The sequence below is a fragment of the Pelophylax lessonae genome, assembly GCF_965119305.1.
Source record: "Pelophylax lessonae genome assembly, chromosome: 4".
NCBI lineage: Eukaryota > Metazoa > Chordata > Amphibia > Anura > Ranidae > Pelophylax > Pelophylax lessonae.
Window position 1 is genome coordinate 73,066,286 of NC_138771.1, and position 19,693 is coordinate 73,085,978.

The window sequence follows — 19,693 nt, forward strand, 5'->3', positions numbered from 1 at the left end:
AACCTGACAGGGGTTATTACTCTCCATTACTCTATCCAAAATGAAAAAAAAAAAAAAAAAAAAAATCGCCTTTAGTTCTACTTTAAATATTCAAGGGATTTCCTCGAACTTCCTATTTTGGCTATGGGACAGGAAGTGAAGGGAAATCTTCCCCATGGGATACGGATGGCAAGAAAAACTGACACTTGTTATAACCCCCCATAGGCTATGCACACCTATGGTTGAGGGGCAGTAAAACCCCAACTGCTACCCATGTACACAGGCTGTGCCTGTGATGCTTTGCTTAATGGCTTTGGGCAGGAATTATACCCCCTGTAGCTTTTGAAAGGTATAGTGCTTGCCAAGTGCGACCAAATGCAAGCGGCCCAAAATTGCGTGCATTGAATGTGGTTGCGGCGTGCAAGTGTAGGGTTCAAGGCAGTGGTGGCTGGTGCTCCATGGGCCGGGGGGGGGGGGGGCAGACGGACCACACCATACACCCCCCCCCAGCTCGCACACCAGAACACCCCCCGGTCCATTCACCCTGGAATGACGTGGAAGGCAGACAGCGGCGACGGCTTCCGCGGCGGCTTTCCCTATGTCTCCTCCTCCACCTTGGCCAATAGCATGGCCTCTCCTTTCGGCCAATCTGGAAACAGGTCTCAGGACCCGCTTCCTGATTGGCTGGGAGGAGAATCAGTGTGATAATAGCGAATATTCATTCGCTATTGTCACACAACTGGGTGGGCTCAGGGCGCAGTGCTCTGTGCCCTGAGCCCTCTGGCTCTAATCACGTGCTTAAAAAAAAAAACCCTGGAATCCATGCGTCCGGCGCCCTGCATGTAGATTAGGGGGCCGGGCGTATGGATGGGGGGGCGCCCCTACGCCCCAATGGATAGGCCACCACTGGTTCAAGGGGTTAAAGGTCTCTAAAAAGCTGTCTGAACACGGATTGATCTTCAGAGCCCAAAGCAAGTGTGACCGAGCCCTTAAAAAAAGTCCTGCCTTCAGTTCTACTTCAAGGACCCAGAGTCACAGGGAACCTCAATTAGGGTTAAACATTTTTATTGAACAGTTCATGTTGGTTTATTCAACAATGAATTTGCAAAAAAATGCAATTTCAGCTGTAACAGGTGATTGTTTCCATCTAAAAACAGAAAATATAAAGGCATGTCCAGTAACAAGACTGTATACGGCACAAAAGTGCCATAAATCCAGTATTGGATGAGTTCACAGCTGGTTAGACAAGGGACACCAAAATACCTAACTAATCTGGGAAGGGTTTCAGCCCGTCTGTACCAAATGAACGTACCAGAATTCTTTACAATGCATTTACTGGCTTTAATTTTCAATCCATTCTTTAGCTACACAATCACAATGTTTATTCTGTACTACCGTCGCTCGAAAGTTCACAGCACTGTAGGGCGTCCCTTGTTCTGAGCGCCATCTGCCGTACAGGATTGCTCAGATCATGGATCCAGCATTGGAGCTGTATATATAATAGTTTTTTGTATTTTTATTTATACAGAGTATAACCCGTGTAAACGTCCTCTGTAAGGCAGTAACTGATGCTTTTTGGAATGATCCCGATGAAGGCATTTCCTCTACATTGTATACGTATCACACAATATTTTGATGGCACTTTTATTTTTCACAGTTAGATTTCCTTCAAGGCTTGTAGTAACTCGTGGAGTGTTTCGCAGGTTGCTGAGGTCAGTGCGGAGTGGATTGTCTCTTCTCCCGAGCACACTGGCTAGGTCAGTGTATTTTTCTCATATTCCAGAATCTGGTGTTTTATGTGAGATAATTTATCATGCAAGTATTCACAGCGTGACTTCTCCTGACTGTAGGTAGGATAAGTCTGCACATGAGGAAAAAAAAACAGCTTTTAAAAGCTAAACTCCATATAGGAAACACATTATTGCAGCTTTTTATTCAATAATACATTAATACATGTATTTTTTTTTATATGCAAGCAGTTAAAGTGGTTAGTAAACGTCTCAATAAAAAACAAAATTAACAAAGCATATCTGTGCTGTTACACAATTTATATAGTTCATTTTCATAAACCATTGTTATTTGACTTATATATAGTTAGTTGTTACACTGCCATCTTGTGGTTATTTCGGTTGTTGCACTTGCTCTCTGTCTATCCATTCTGTGTTCCCTCCCACCTGTGATGAATTTCCTGTTCCTGTTTCTTTATGCTTGTGGGAATAGAGATGGCCACATCTGTCTAGGCCAGCCTTTCTCAACCTTTTCAAAACAGAAGAACTCTTGAAATAAATTTCTGGTCTCTGGGAACCCCTGTTAAAAATTACAAATCTACAACTAATGACACATTAGTGTGACAGTCAGTGGGAAGAATGCTCCTTACTCTTGTCATTGGGAAGAATTACCCCCTTACAGATAGCTAAAAGGAACAATGGTGACATTGGGAACTTATCTGAAAGGCAGAAATTGCCCATTGACAAGGAACCCCTAGCAACCTCAGGAGGAACCCTGGTCTAGGCCTTCATACAATCTGCTCGCATCTGGGAACACATTACCATGTTTTGACCTACAGATACCATTTTCATTCATCTGCCACATTTTGTTGTCTGCTATACCTACTGCTTGCAATAAACCTACGTGGATGAAAAGAAACGGTGTCTGGTGAGTTCGGCTATCTGATAACTATTGTCCGCGTTGATTGTATCTGCTTATACAGGCCAGGAATAGGTCTCAGCAAGGGATAAGTAACTATTACAACAATTGGAGTCAGAATAATATCCTTCTGTGGTGTGTACTTGCCTCAATTCAAAACACCTTGTGTGATCTACACGAGTCACTTCTGACAGGTAATACCGGCACCAGACTATCCAGGGAGATGCCCCAACCCCCTCCAGCACACAGCAGGTGATTGACAACCCCAGATGTCCATGTTTCCAATGAGAATGTGTAGGGGGGTGTCCAGTCCCTCCACTCAGGCCTCAGATTACACTCAGCTCCCTGCTGTATGCAGTGCAGTGTGTGACATCAGATCCCTGCCCCAGCCTTCTATAGCTCAGAAATGCTGAAGAAGAGAAGGCTTCAGATAAACAACTACAACTTATTTTGGAGGATTTGTTTCATCTCGGTGTATCACCTGAGGCCATTGACTTCAATACGTATACTGTATGTAAGGGTTTACAACCATTTTAGGTATCTAATATCTATATATTTCCTCTCCTCGCAAATAAAAATAAAACATGTAAATAAAATAAAAATGCTACTTTTCTCCTTTATCTCACCCAGGGGCAGACTGGCAACTTTCAGCCCAGGAGGCAAGTACAAACCAGAAGCCCATGGTGCGGTGACTCGGCCACGCTACCACTCTCCCTCTTCCTGTCCTCCCTCTGACCCTCATTCCAGGCTGAAGCTCCACTCCAGGTACTCTTTACTCACCGGCTCAATATTGGTTCCTGACCTGGCCAGCGTTTTGTTTCTTATCTCATAAGGTAAGCCTCTTCATTGACTAATTTCGTCAATATCTTGCATTCAAATATAACATTTGAATACTTTATGGACATATCTGCTAATCTCATATCCTAATACTGTTTTCCCTTGTCAATATCTGCCAATTTAATATCCTAATACTGTCTTCCCTTGCTCTTGGAATCAGCTATTCTTAGTTCAAAATATATAAAAAACTACAAATAGTATTTTAATGCTCTCTATACTTATTAAATTTATTTTATCTAAATCCTTTATCTAATGGTAACCATTACCAATTGACTAACCTAAAATTCCCTAAATCTTTCCTCTCCAAAGACAAGTATTGTTTTACTATGGTCTTTCCCCTCCTTTAGCATTTGCCATTGTGAGATTACATATACAAACTCATTATCAATAGGTTTACATCCCTTATGCTTATTAAATTCACTTTATCTTAGTTCTTTGCATAAGGCAACCATGATCTTTAAATATGTCCCAATTAAATTAATTAATACCCTCCAGATTTCCCCTTTTTTCTTTCAAGATAAGCAGTGTCCATTTGTTTTTGTTTCTTTGCATCTCCTTGCATTTCTTATTTTCATTTTAGTCCACTGTGGCCTCTCCTCAGTAAGAGCCTCTACTCACTTGGACACGCGGCCAGACTCACCATCTGCTACACACCAACCGTATATTCCTGGTGTTGAGCAAGACCTCATCAACCAGACTGCAGTTTAACCCTCTGATTTTAAATTTGCAAGCACCCATTCGTTCCTCAACAGTTAACCATGTAAGTGCTGTTTGTTTCACTGCATTTGAAATTATTTTTTCTTTTTCTTTTTAACTGGCTGTTACAACACTGATATTATTATTAAAACTGTATTCTATTTAAAAAATACATGATGCTTTGATTATATTCCATATCAACAGAACACCACTCAAAGCCACCCCTGAGGAAGAAGCTCCATAGTCCTCGAAATGCGTCGGGTTTTGGACTTTGTATAATGTGGTCGGTCACTGTTATGGTATTAATGTCTTATGCTTGCAACTGTTTTTAACCTAATTTTTTGTCTATTATTTCTGTTCAATAAATATATTATTCGATTATTTAAATTCTCTATTACTTTGTGCCTAAAAAATCCCACCCCAGGGGAACTTCCAATTTTTTCCAACCTGGCCAACAGGGGGCAGTTGGGGGGGGGGAGCTGGGACAGCTTGGCTGGGGCTGGCAAGGGGAGGAGGGTCTTCAGTGGGGCATTAAACCGGCATCTGCTCAGACACAGTTTACACCACCCATGTTGGCTAGGGGGGGAGGCCTGCTCTCTGTCCTTGTCTTAAACCTGCACTCAGTAAGTCAGCGGCAGGGGCTTTTAACTTCTCTTCACCAGAAATCCTTTAGGCATGTCTGTGGCAGAAGCGGTGCAGCCTTTTTACGGGGCATCAGAGCGGCCTAGGGGGAAATTGCCCCCCTGCCCCCAGGCCCAGTCCTCCCTTGATCTCACCTCCTATTCACATAGGTAGAAGTATTCTCCCAAACAGAATATTTATGGAACCTCCAGACCATTCTTATGCCCGGGCATGGCTGGACTGAGCCTACATCTCAATCCATGCTCTAAGGCAGCCTTTCACAACCCTTTTTTTTTTGTTTTCTTATAGAGGAACCCTTAAAAAACGTTCTGGTCTTAGGGAACCCCCTGCTAACAATGACTATATCTACAGGTCATGGTACATTAGTGTGATGGTCAATAGAAGAATGCTCCTTTCATTTGAGAAGAATGTCTTTCTTTTAGATAGGTAAAAGATCCCTGATGTCAGTGGTCACTTGGCGAAAACTTCTGATTGATCAAGGACCCCCTAGCAACCTCTGGAGAAACTTGAGGTTTTCACAAAACGCTGGTTGATGAAGGCAGCTCTAAGATGTTCTGTAATATTAAAATGACCCCAAAACTTTTACTGTGGTTGGTTATCATCTGATCCAAAATTATATAACCTGTCCAGAGGTTTCTTACCTTTTTAAACTTCTTGTACTCATTCAGAATCTTGTTTTCCACCATCTAAAAGACCAAATATAAGAACTGATTAAATACCTTTTTTTTTTTTTCTTATTTAAAAAAAAAACATGTTATACATACCTGCTCTGTGCATTGCACGATGTGGTCCTGATCCTCCTCTTCTTGGGTCCTCCTCTTTTTAGTGTGTCCCCATAGCAAACTGTTTTGCTATGGGGGCACATGGTATCTGCACGCTCCAGAGCTGTGCTCCATAGACACACAAAGCGGGACTTAGGCCCGCCCCCCCACTTCTTCCTCACTGCTTTGATTGACAGCAGCAGGAGCCAATGTGTGAAGAGGAAAAGAGGGGAGAAGAGTTGTAGCCATGCACTGCGCTGGATCTATTCTCCCCTCTCTTCCTCTTCACACGGGGGGATATGATCACCATGTATAAATACATAAGGGGGGATATGATCACCATATATAAATACATAAGGGGGGATACAATCTCCATGTATAATTACATAAGGGGGGGGGGGATATGATCACCATGTATAAATACATAAGGGGGAATATGGTCACCATGTATAAATATATAAGGGGGATATGATCTCCATGTATAAATACATAAGGAGGGGATATGATCTCCATGTATAAATACATAAGGGGGGATGTGATCTCATATATAAATACATAAGGGGGGGATATGATCTCCATGTATAAATACATAAGGGGGGATATGATCACTATGTATTATATTTTAACCCATTCATATTATTTTGTAACTCCTATTTTTCCTGGTATTTATTTAACCAACCATTATTATTTCAAATCATCTTTCCCCGCAGCTCAGGGAGGATCGTGTCCCCTTGCTATAACCCTCATGATAGCCTTTGAATTTTTCAAATGGCCGAAATTTGTTGGTAATACATGCGCATTCTGGCGGGATACTTCCTCCCAAGTATAAGCTCTGAATTTAATGGGGGTTTATTGTTTTTATTGTTTTTTGCTGCCTTCAATGTATTAGTTCGTATGATTAAACACCGGAGATGACTTCCGGTTGGGTGTACATGAAGCCAGGTACACCCAACAGGAAAAGGAAGTGCCTAAGTAAAAATAGTAAGGAGGGGTATAAATAGATTGCCCGTCCTGTGGCCGGAAATACGTCTGTGAGAACGCCTAGTGGGAGGCGAAACGCGTTGACGCAATTTCCGGCTACACGCCCTTCGCAACGTCACTTCCGGTAGCGGAGGAATGCACGCCGGAGCCAAGCCAGCCCCGCTGCACACCGTCATCCCAGGGATCTACCGACTTATGTCCATTATTGCCTGGTTTTATCGCATCAAATGTGAGTTCTTTTCTTTGAGTTTACAATAAATTTACTGTAGCAATATTATGCTATTGGGATTCCTTTCTTCCTTTCTATATGGGTATTATCCACTGAGAGACCTTAGGGGACCCTGTACTGGCTACCACCCAAGTCCAAAGAATTATTGCCCGGATCATATACCGGACTCTGCCTGTGAGACTCTTATGCTATAAGGTTTGAGGGTCCACGTTGTCCGGTAAGTGGAATCACTTTGGGGAGAGGAGCAAATCACTATATCACCGCACCATTGCAGCATGTGTTTGATTTTCAGCACTTGAGCACCCCTCTTGGCTGTTTTATACCAAACAACTTTCACTGGCTACTTGCTGGATACTGCATTTTGGGACTATTATTTTCGGACTATTATTGGCAACTGTTTTTATGTATTTTATTTGTTCATTCACTTCACTGGGTGTTGAATTGCACTATTAGAGCATATTTGAGATTTTATGCATATATATAATTTTTTGTACCATACATCTATTTATTGGCACGTAGAGGTTGATCACACCAAATCTGCGCTGTTTTCTTTCGCACTACCACTATGTATAAATACATAAGGAGGGGATATGATCTCCATGTATAAATGCATAAGGAGGGGATATGATCCCCATGTATAAATACATAAGGGGGATATGATCTCCATGTATAAATACATAAGGGGGGGATATGATCTCCATGTATAAATACATAAGGGGGGATATGATCTCCATGTATAAATACATAAGAGGGGATATGATCTCCATGTATAAATACATAAGGGGGGATATGATCACCATGTATAAATACATAAGGAGGGGGATATGATCTCCATGTATAAATACATAAGGAGGGGATATGATCTCCATGTATAAATACATAAGGGGGGATACAATCTCCATGTATAAATACATAAGAGGGGATATGATCTCCTTGAATAAATACATAAGGTGAGCTATGATCACCATGTATAAATACATAAGGAGGGGATATGATCTTCATGTATAAATACATAAGGTGAGCTATGGTCTCCATGTATAAATACATAAGGGGGGATACAATCTCCATGTATAAATACATAAGGAGGGGATACAATCTCCATGTATAAATACATAAGGAGGGGATACAATCTCCATGTATAAATACATAAGGAGGGGATATGATCTCCATGTATAAATACATAAGGGGGGATACAATCTCCATGTATAAATACATAAGGTGAGCTATGGTCTCCATGTATAAATACATAAGGGGGGATACAATCTCCATGTATAAATACATAAGGTGAGCTATGGTCTCCATGTATAAATACATAAGGGGGGATACAATCTCCATGTATAAATACATAAGGAGGGGATACAATCTCCATGTATAAATACATAAGGAGGGGATATGATCTCCATGTATAAATACATAAGGTGAGCTATGGTCTCCATGTATAAATACATAAGGGGGATATGATCTCCATGTATAAATACATAAGGGGGATATGATCTCCATGTATAAATACATAAGGGGGGGATATGATCTCCATGTATAAATACATAAGGGGGGATATGATCACCATGTATAAATACATTAGAGGGGAATATGATCACATGTATAAATACATAAGGGGGGGATATGGGGGGAATGGGGGGCAGGGCAGAGGAATGGAAATAATTTTATCTCAATGCAAGGAATGCACCACGGTAAAAAGACAATTTTAGCTTTAGTGGCACTTTAGGTTTTTGAACATTTTTTGCTTCATTTTCAATACACCAAATGGAAACAGGAAGCCCAAAGAAATGCACATATTACATGTTACAACTGATTTTTTTTAAATGTGGTGGTGAGCTTGGGGTTGTTCTACCACACTGTATACCCTGAGATAAATATGTCATCAAATACAGCATAGGTGTGCACCCCAAAGCTCAAACACACATGCCTCTCTCTGCAGCCTCAGCTGAATGAATGGGAAGTGCTCTGTGCTGAGCGGCTTCTTGTTCAGTCACAAACTAAAGCATAGTAAACACAGTTTACTACACTTCAGCTATGAATGAACACATTGAGTGAGTGTGTTCACTGTGTTTATTTAGAAAAGGAAGGCGCCACTAAGTGACATATGTACTAGCCCCTTCCTGCACTCTCCATCCTGAAACATCCCCCCCAGCAACCGGGGGGAAAGGAGAGGAGGGAAGCCAGCAGCACTAGTGGGGTGGGGAGCCGACACAGAGGAAGTCCGTAGGGGGAATGGGCACTGCAGGTGCTGATTAGGGTGTGCCCAGGCACACCTGGCGCACCCCCTGCTCACGCCTATGAAATACAGTAAGAATAGGGAATAAATAGGGAGGGGGGTTGAAAAGCCTTAAAGAAAAGCCAGGAATCAGCAGAAGCCTTAGGCCCCTTTCACACTTGCCACTCCGTCGGCGGACTCCGTTTTTCTCAGCGGAGGATCGATCCGCCGATCCCCCGCTGAGCAGGCGGACGGCAGCTCTGTCTCCGCTCTGTGTGCGGAGACAGAGCTGTCAGGTCCCCACTCTTCTCTATGGGGGAATCGTATGAGAACGGACCGCCTGTCCGTTCTCATCCGATCCCATCCGCCAGACAGATGGAAAATATGGGCATCCATTCAGATCCGCTTGAAAAACTGACAGGCGGATCTGAACGGTCTGCAAGTGTGAAAGGGGCCTTAATCTAAAAATGATTTTGTTATTTAAGCATACAATATGTTTTTTAACTATTATTACATTACATATTAAAAATGAATCTATAGTCAAAACTTTTTGTTTTTTTTACAGTTGAACAGGTTAGGGAAGGATGACAACCTTTGTCACTTTTCTTGTGGTCTGTATCCCACTGGGAAGTCCAACCCCTCTATGTTTTCTGGTAGTCATTGTCACAGAGACAGAAAGTGATGGAAAACAAGCGGTGAGGGTAAATCTTGTAATGACACTTTTTATGGTAACAACTAAGAGGGAAGTCCCTCATTATTTCTCACGTCCTGTTGGATCTCCTGGACAGGCAGTGAAGGGAAACCTCCCCAATGTGACACAAGCAGCAAAGAATAAGCTTCCTGGGGTTGTAACCCTTCCATACTAGATTCAAAAACAAAAAGAAGAGTTTTGGCTATACATACTCTTTAAAGTGGTCTTAAACCTAAAACCATGTAATATATTGCAGGTTACCAATCATTAGTTGTGGTAGCTGTATTCGTTTTTTTTTTTTTTGTTTTTGTTTTTTTAGGCTTTTTTCCTTATGTTTTCACCTGATGATCTGGCCAGTAACACACCTCTTGTATTAGATTGTGCCCCACTCAGGATGAAGGAGCACAGGGGCACCTTTTGACAGCAGCATTGTCTGTCTGGGGGAGGGTAGTGTTAGATGGACTACCAGATTTAAATACACTAACAAATTGAAGCCAAACTTCAGCTAAAACTGTATAAGCAATTGCAGCAAACAGTTTTTTTTTCCTTTTTGGATAACAATTATAAATGAATAAATGCTGATCATTGTTTGACCATGATTGTATGATGGTTTGCCTCATCTCTGTAACCGATACATTCAGCTGGGAAGCTTATTCTTTTGAAAAAAATAAAAAGAACATAGGCTTACTGGCTGGATCACCAGATGAAAAAATACTGTAAGAAAGACAGCCTAAAGAAATTCAGACATCTCATCTAAGAATGGGTAGACTACAATATAATAAATGTTTAAAACCACGAGAAGTGCTACTGTGATATAAAAGCAGCACTGCAGGAAGGTGTAATACCTCGCTTTTCACTTGCTTCCGACAAGTAAAAGTGACCTCAACACCCAATATAAGTCCATAATGAAATAATGAGAATGACTTCTTAAAGTGTTACTAAACCCACAACAGTAAAATCAGTGTGTATCTGCAGTAAAGCATGCTTGTTATACTCACTGTGGAACCAAAGGGATTAAACCTCCGAATTGTGTAAAAAAAAAGTCTGTTTGATCCTGTCTTCTCGGATCCTCCCCTTCTTCCATTGTCCCCAATCTATCTGCTGATAGTACAGTGGCTAGGTGCCAAGCTGCACATGCTCAGTTTGGTATGTAGTGCTTGAGAGTTTTTTTTTTTTTCTTGGCAGAGTGCATGTGATCAGCACAGGGCCAATCAGCACTGTCCAGACAGAGGGTCAGGGGTCCTGCAGCCTCATAGGACAATTATGGGTGAATGAAAACTCTTCCAACAAGCTTTAACCAGGCACTGATAGAAGTCACAAGACTGCTATATACTGCCGATGAGAAAAGACATTTAGCAGTTTATATTTACTAAAATAATTGCATTTCCATGTTCTGTGTACTGTGGGAGACCGGATATAGTGAATGCAGGCTCCTGGGTTAAGTAACACTTTAATATGAACTTACCCTTGGTTGTGCAAGTAAATATAAAAATAAATATTCTGCACTGTAAGCTCATCAATTCTGTAATGCCTACCTTGTGCTCTGCTGTTCCTTGCTGATACTTCTTCATTCTGGAGCCGAGCTGCATGAATCTCTCCAGCACCTTCCCAATCTTGGAGTGGAGCTCCAGATATTCCGAATAATCAGAAGCAAAGTCTTCCTCATAGAGTTTCTTCTGATCCTCAGATGTGATTGTGTTATATTTACTGGGTATAACAAAAGAAAGGAAAGTTCTGCGATTAACAAGAGCAGCTACATAGAGAGCTTTGGTCTAATTCAAATGAAAACCACCCTTTACATTGATTAACAGTAAAAGTGACCTTAAAGAGGAGCTCCAGGCTCCCCTAAAAAAAAAAATTAAAGTCAGCAGCTACAAATACTGTAGCTTCTGACTTTTAATATAAGGACACTTACCTGTCCAGGGATCCTGTGACATCCTCACCTAAGCTGATTCTTCAATCTGCTTCGGGTACAGGTGCTGGCATCTCAAGTAAGGCTCCATTCACATTTTAGCGTTCCGGATCGCGGGCAGAATCATCACGATCAGAATACAGAAAACAGAATCGCAGGATGCCGGTCGCCCAAAAGAAGTTCTTGTACTTTTTTTGGGCGACAGGCGTCTTGCAATTCTGTTTGCATGATTTTACCGCGATTCGTTGGGCGACAATCGTAGCAAAATCGTGCCCCATTTGGAGTGCCATTGGAAGTGACAGAAATTGCACAAGCGCCTCACGATTAGCATTGATAAGCAATAGCGGGCAGAATCGCAGCGATTCTGCCCACGATCTGGAATGCCAAGATGTAAATGAAGCCTAAGGGAAGCCTACTGCACATAAGCGAGCTGTGCTGTGCCTCGTGAATGGTCCCGCAGTCTTCTGGGACCTGTGATGTGTTCCAGAAGACTGTGAGCCAGAAGTGGGAGCGGGTACCTGTCAAAACCATGTACCTGCTCCCCCCCAAAAAGTGCCAAATGTGGCAGTGGAGGGGGGAAGGATGATAAGAAGCGGAAACTTCCCCTTTTGGGTGAAGTTACACTTTAAAATAAACCAATACTGTCTCGATTATTTTACCTTAGGTCCACTTCAAATTATCTTACAATGGGAGAGCAACTAATGTGTAACTCAGCACCCGAGAGCTTCACGCCATGGGGATGATTTACTAAAACTGGAGAGTGCAAGTTCAGCATTTTATAATGTATTAAAACATTGAGGGTGTCAGTAGAGTGGTACACGTGTCAGCAAGACAAAGGACCATGTCCGTAGGGCACAGATTGGTGTAGGTAGTTTTTTATTTGAATTTTTTTATTTCTTTTACAATATGTGTGTTTATATATATATATATATATATATTTTTTTTTTACAATTTTTGGGAGCTTCGTTGGGGTGCTTTGCTGAAATGTCAGCATCAGACAGTAGGGGAATCTGGATTTTTGCAGGACACCAGTAATTCAAGTTTTCTTTCCTTAGTTTACAGATCCTACAGGGGGGCTACAGGTAAGGGATATCTGAGAATTTCATGTGACTGCATCATGATTTATACTCGAGAAGCCCCCAGGATATACTATCCAATTTGCCATAAAGATGAATAAACCCTTTAACATGCTGCAATGTATTTAAATATTTATTCATTTTTTTATGTATTTATTATAATCATGATGGGCCCTTAGTTTGTAAACTCTCTTTGTGCCCTGGATGGATTATTAATCAATTTTTTGTAATTTTATATTTATTTATTGGTGTTATGTGTACCTAGTCCCATAGAGGGTGCAAGTTGTGTTCGCTCTGAGATATGATTCTTGCTATTGACTAGCGATTTTAAATCCAAAGTGAGGCTTGGTTCCCATTATAAATTTTAAAGTGAGGCTTGGTTTCTTTTTGTTTATCCACGGCATTCGGAGGGTATTTAATACGTGATGACGTTACATAACATCCTTGCCCCGGAAGATGTCAACTCTGACGAAACACGTAGGGAGGAGCTACGCTACGTAGCTATGCTACGTGATGTCACCACGCAACTGGAACTGTGATTCCTCAGTTTTTGATACTATATACATCGCTATGATGCCTATGTTTATGTGAGCACAATATATTTGTTTCAATAAACAAATTTATCAGATTTTAAAGAGAGCTGGTCTCCTTTTTTTTCTTTTAACATGGTGCATATGTGATTGTGAACTTGGGGATTATTGTACTGGTGGTGGATGCTTCCTGATTATAATTTGAGTCCTACAGTTTTAATTTTGACATCAAATTTTGATTTAGTCATAGTCTTTTGACTAAAATGCCGTTTTAGTTTTAGTCATATTTTAGTCATCTGAATTGCTTTAGTTTTAGTCATATTTGAGTTGACTGAAATCTAATGGGTTTAGTTAAATTTAAATGCATTATTTAAGCATTTCTTTAGAATTTCCAAACTTATTATAAACTCTTGGAGTACAAATCTAATAACATGTTATTATTTATGGTATTAAGGTTTATACATGCACTACAGACACAGATTTAGGCTCTTTTTTCAGTGGGCGGATTCTGCTAGCTCAGTAGGGATCGCTCAGTTGATCCCTGCCGAGCAGACGGATCACAGGTCCGTCTCTACTCACTGTGCAGAGACAGACCTGTCAGAGTCCCGCTCTCCTCTATGGGGAGATCGGATGAAAATGGACAGCATGTCCGTTTTCATCCATACCGACCGGCTAGACGGATGGTGAATGTATCGCCATCAGTCTGTTTTAAGGGGATTTTGTCGGATCGGAAGACAGACGGGTGTCAGCAGACACATCCCTGCTGACATCCGCCTCTCCATAGAGGAAAATGGTTGGTCTGATCAGGTCCGTCTGAAAAACAGACAGGCAGACCTGATCAGTTCTATCGTGTGAAAGGGGCCTTAGCCGTTGTGATATATAATAACTTGATATATAAAACTATAAATAAAACCAACTTTCATAAACAAAAAAAATATTGCTTTTTGACAAACCGAAGTGCAACTTTAAAATATTAAAAAAAAACCTCTATTGGCTGCAATGCACATATTACCTGAATATATTACCAATATTAAATATTAAGAAAAAAATAAGAGAAATTAGGAAAGCCATTTTCTTAATTTGTTTTTCTTTCAGCAGCTTAGTACATGCCCCCTACTTATTATGTGATATATGTGCAATATATGTTTTAACTTTAATGTGCTATTATTATAGGCTGGAGGTGGAATTGTGTTGCCCATTTAGAAGAAGGCCAGCAGAGGGCGCCAAAGAGATAGTGTGAATGAGTGTAATGTGTAAAACTGCATAGGAAAGGGAAATGATTGATGGAAGCCTGCGTCTCTTGATGATAGAGTTAGGGGGTGGGGCTTTAACAGACAGGCGGAGCTCTGAGGAAAGCAAAAGTTCAGGGGGGTAAAAATCCCTACCTCACATTTTTGTTCGTTGACGAAAATTGGAATGGATTTTTGCCATAGTTTTTCGTCAATTTACTTAATTCATATTTAATTTTCGTTTAGTTTGCATCACTGAAAACATGCAGCTGATGGAAACTATAACAAAAGTATTTTTGTCTACGAGGTTAACACTGGAGTCCTGACTATTATGACTGCGATTAATATTGTGCCTTAAATTACTTCTCTAAAATTTGAGAGTGATTTTTCCTGTAATACTCTGCTGTGCTTTCTTAGTGGTGGCGATTCTTTTGGAATGGGACAGACATTTGGCATGGACTTTGGCATGCAACAATTTATGGAATTATTCACAATATATTTAAATATAAATATTTACTTAAATTTTACAATTGATTTATTTCACTGTTATATGATGTTGCTTGATAAACACATGTGATGAACATTGTGATATTGATGAACAACTAGGTGTGGCACATTTTTTGGTATACTATATTCTCATTGACTTGTATGGTATTCCCATATATTTGCATTCTCATAGAATTGTGTGTTATTCCCATAGACTTGTAGTCCCATAGATTTGCATTATGGCATTCCCATAGACTTGTATTCCCATAGACCTCTATTCCCATAGACTTGTATTCCCATAGACTCGTATTTTTTATGGACTTGTATTCCCATGGTCTTGTATTCCCATGGACTTGTATTCTCATGGACTTGTAGTCCCATGGACTTATAGTTCCACGGACTTGTAGTCCCATAGACTTGTAGTCCCATAGACTTGATTTATGGCATTCCCATAGACTTGTATTCCCATAGACTCGTATTCCCATAGACTTGTATTCCCATAGACTTGTATTCCCATAGACTTGTATTCCCATGGACTTGTATTCCCATGGACCTCTATTCCCATAGACTTGTAGTCCCATAGATTTGCATTATGGCATTCCCATAGACTTGTATTCCCATAGACCTCTATTCCCATAGACTTGTATTCCCATAGACTCGTATTTTTTATGGACTTGTATTCCCATGGTCTTGTATTCCCATGGACTTGTATTCTCATGGACTTGTAGTCCCATGGACTTATAGTTCCACGGACTTGTAGTCCCATAGACTTGTAGTCCCATAGACTTGATTTATGGCATTCCCATAGACTTGTATTCCCATAGACTCGTATTCCCATAGACTTGTATTCCCATAGACTTGTATTCCCATAGACTTGTATTCCCATGGACTTGTATTCCCATGGACTTGTATTCCCATGGACTCGTATTCCCATGGACTCGTATTCCCATGGACTCGTATTCCCATGGACTCGTATTCCCATGGACTCGTATTCTCATGGACTCGTATTCCCATGGACTTGTATTCCCATGGACTTGTATTCTCATGGACTTGTATTCTCATGGACTTGTATTCCCATGGACTTGTATTCCCATGGACTTGTATTCTCATGGACTTGTATTCTCATGGACTTGTATTCTCATGGACTTGTATTCTCATGGACTTGTATTCCCAAAACCTTTCATTATGGCATTCCCATAGACTTGCATTATGGCATTACCATAGACTTGTATGGGAATACAAAACCTACCTGATGCAAATAAAAGACTGTTGACACAGGCCCTAAAGCTGGATACACACTATCCAACTTTTGTGGTTAGATTTCCTTCAGATTTACCTTTTCTATGTAATGCAAGGGCCTGCCAGATTGCATACAAATTGAAAGTGTTTACGTTTGACCTCATATTATATGGTTTTGGTAAGTCTGAAGGAAAAAGTCTTCAGAAAATCTTATAGTGTGTATGGCCCATAAGGCCTGCACGATTGCATATGAATTGAAAGTGTTTTGGTTTGACCTCATATTATATGGTTTTGGTAAGTCTAAAGGAAAACTATAGAAGAAAATTGTATAATGTATGGCCAGCCTTAGGCTGCATTCACACCTGAGCAGAGCAACTTTCAGGCATTTTTATTTGAGACTTTTTGAGCATGTTTAGAAGTATATTACAAGCGTTTTACACAGGGGCGTAACTACAGGGGTTGCAATTGCAACCGGGCCCCATGCTCCAGGGGGCCTGTGCAGCCCCCCTGTACACCTGGATAGGAGAGGCGACGGGGGCAGCATGTAGAGAAATCGCTGTCCTCCTTTTTCCTTCTGTAGCTGCAGGAGGAAAATGGAGGAGTTTGGTTCCACTGTATGCTGCCCCCGCCACTCCTCCTATCCAGTTCACTTGTGTGCTGCTGTCTCTGGGCCCCTGTGTGCTCCCCTGGTCCCCCCCCCCACTGTGCTCCCTTCCCTCTCCTGCCGGCTGCTGCAGGGGATGTGTCACAATAGAGGACCAGAAAGTGGTCGGTAAATATGTAATTTACCAGCTCCTTCCTTTTATGAATGGACAGAGTCATAGTCAGTGACATTGTAAAAAAATAAAATAAAATGCTAAAAAATAATACAATTAAAATACCAAAAAATAAAAACTACTGACACCAGTGGGTGAACTTCCAGGATCGCAAAGGTCACATTTGCGACCGGGCCCTGGCAGTCCACCACTGTGGGGAGGCCCCAAGATGGCAGGAACGGGGCCCTGGGCCTGAAGGGAAGGGCCCTGGCCAGGGGTCCGGGGGGCCCTTCATGGTTTCCTGCATCGGGGCCCTGAAGGTTCTAGTTACGCCTCTGGTTTTACAGCTTCAGACATTTTTGTTTAGCCAATAGAAAGTACTAGGGGGAGGAGAGGTGGAGGAGATTAGGGCTGGAGAGTTGCTGTTTAAACAAAAGACGAGTGACAGATACACGTAAAACGCCCATGTCGCACATTTGCAGGAGTTCCTATTGAAGTCTATGGGGCCCAATCTGCCAAAAAGAAGCTCATGTACTTTTATGAGTGACCGGCACTTTCCTTCAGGCGACACATTGCTTAGATGTGAACAGGGGCCATTGAAATAAATGTGATTTGGCTTGTTGAGCATTTTAGAGCTTCAAGCAGAAAATGGCTCAGGTGTAAACGGGTAGGGGGGGGGGGGGGCTGTCAAAAAAACACTTGAACAATCCGTGTAGGAAGCAGTTAACCAAACTCTGAGAAATGACAGAAGTGCCAAGGCCTGGTTCACATTATGCATTTTTTAGTTCGCTTTCAGTGTTGCAGAACCACGTTCACATCTGTGCGTTTTATGGAAAGGGCCAGGGACCAGCAGGTTGTGTTTTTGGTTCCATAGACTTCAATGGATCAAAAACGTATTTTGAAAAATGCAAAATGCACCAGGAATATGCATCAACTGCAACCTGCATAGGTGTGAACCAGGCCTAAAGAAGTGACTTTAGCAAGCAAGGAGAATTTTGTGATTAGAAGAAGAATACACAGCCATCGCAAGATAATAATAAGATAATTGCAAGAGACTCCAGCAGGCTGTTTGTTTGATCAACTTGGTACAGTAAGCCTGACCATTAACGGTTGGAATTTCAGCTGTTTCCTGCTGAACCGGCTGAGATTTGAACCATATATGGCCGGCTTAAAGCGGAGTTCTGCCTCCCCCTCCAAAATTAAAAGTCAGCAGCTACACATACTGTACACATGCTGTAGCTGCTGACTTTTAATATTAGGACACTTACCTGTCCTGGAGTCCAGCGATGTCGGCACCGCAGCCGATGTATCCATCGGCTGTCGGGTGCTGCTGCCGCCATTGCCGGTAAGGGAACCCGGCAGTGAAGCCTTGCGGCTTCACGGGTGGGTCCCTACTGCGCATGCGCAAAGCGAGCTGCGCAATCCTATTGGCTCAGAGGTGGAGGAGGGGGCTGAACTTCCGTATGCCGGAAGTGGGGAAGGGTACCTGTCAAAAACAGGTACATGTTCCCCCCTCCCTCCTGAAAGGTGCCAAATGTGGCACCAGAGGGGGGGGGGGGACAAAAGAGCGGAAGTTCCACTTTTGGGTGGAACTTCGCTTTAAGATCTTCTAATTTTTATCTGCACATAGCCTCTATACATAGGTAAAGATTGTATGATCTTTTACCCATACAGAGCATTTTCATTTTCATATTAGAGCTTTTCATATTGAATGCACCAAGAAACACTTTGTTTGCACACATAAAGAGTTTATTAAGAGTTTATACAGCACAATATTTAAGCACATTGTTGCATTCATATGTATAAATCAGTCACATACATGTCTTTCATTGCTATCTTTGTTGATGCAAAGGCCAAGGGAAATGTTACAGCACACGGTTATAAACTTTGCAGTTTTCCATATACAGTCCTATAATCATTTACTACCTGTCTGCAGACACACAAACATCCAACCATTATCTCAGGTGAAGACATGTACAGACGTGACTGCGGTTCTGAGTTTAATGCCTTGCCAGTAAAAAAAACATGATCCTGTTTGAGGTTTGTTGTATCACTATACACAGAACAACATCTGGCTAAATGCTAAAAAAATTCTGCATCTTCGCTGTATTATACTGGAGCAGTTTCTTAAAGCTGAACTCCAGATAGGATCTGTATTGCATGGACACAATAATCCAGCTGGGTACAATATGAGTATGCATATCTTTTATTAGGAGGGGCTACTGGAGAATCTAACAATCTTTTTAGTAGTTGGTGCGACTACCATCATAGCTGCAATCTTTCAGGTCCTGTGATGAGCGGCTTCCCAACCATAAACTGACCACTAGGGGTCGCTTGCTTTGCACTGCCGCCATTCACAGAACATCTTGTATTTTTCAATGAATACAAAACGTTCTCTGATTGGAGGAGGTAGAGATCATGATGTCACCATCTCATCCCTGCTCCATCCATCTTTCAGTTCAGCCCAGAGACTAATAGACTTGATTTTACTCAATTGGAATGTTCCGATATACAATATATTTCCTATAACATTGGCAGGACTCTAGAATTCTGGAGGATCTAATCCTTATTCCTGTATGCCTGGTTGTTGGGAAGTTCCAGAGTGAAACAATGTCATTGCCTTTGCCAGATCAGGCCATGTATATTTCTTTTTTGGTTCAAACTACATTCTTCCAGAAGTCCTGGGAAACTTTTAAGTATTTTATGATGCTTTGTAAACCACTTTTTAAGTTGGATTCTGCTTAAATACATTTACAAGTACATTTTTGTTGCAGAGATTTCCTTATAAC

General features: G+C 41.5%; 1 protein-coding gene across 1 annotated transcript in view; it reads right to left on the reverse strand.

The window, feature by feature from the left end:
• Window positions 1-1,036: 1,036 nt before the first annotated feature.
• The window catches only part of ELL3 (elongation factor for RNA polymerase II 3), a 202,455-nt gene continuing 183,798 nt past the window's right edge, over window positions 1,037-19,693 (reverse strand). The window contains exons 10-12 of the mRNA XM_082256956.1: window positions 11,213-11,384; window positions 5,442-5,486; window positions 1,037-1,840 (exon numbers count right to left, since the gene is read on the reverse strand). Coding sequence (XP_082113082.1) covers window positions 1,733-1,840; window positions 5,442-5,486; window positions 11,213-11,384 — 325 coding nt within the window. The 3' untranslated portion in view covers window positions 1,037-1,732. The remainder of the gene's footprint in view (window positions 1,841-5,441; window positions 5,487-11,212; window positions 11,385-19,693) is intronic.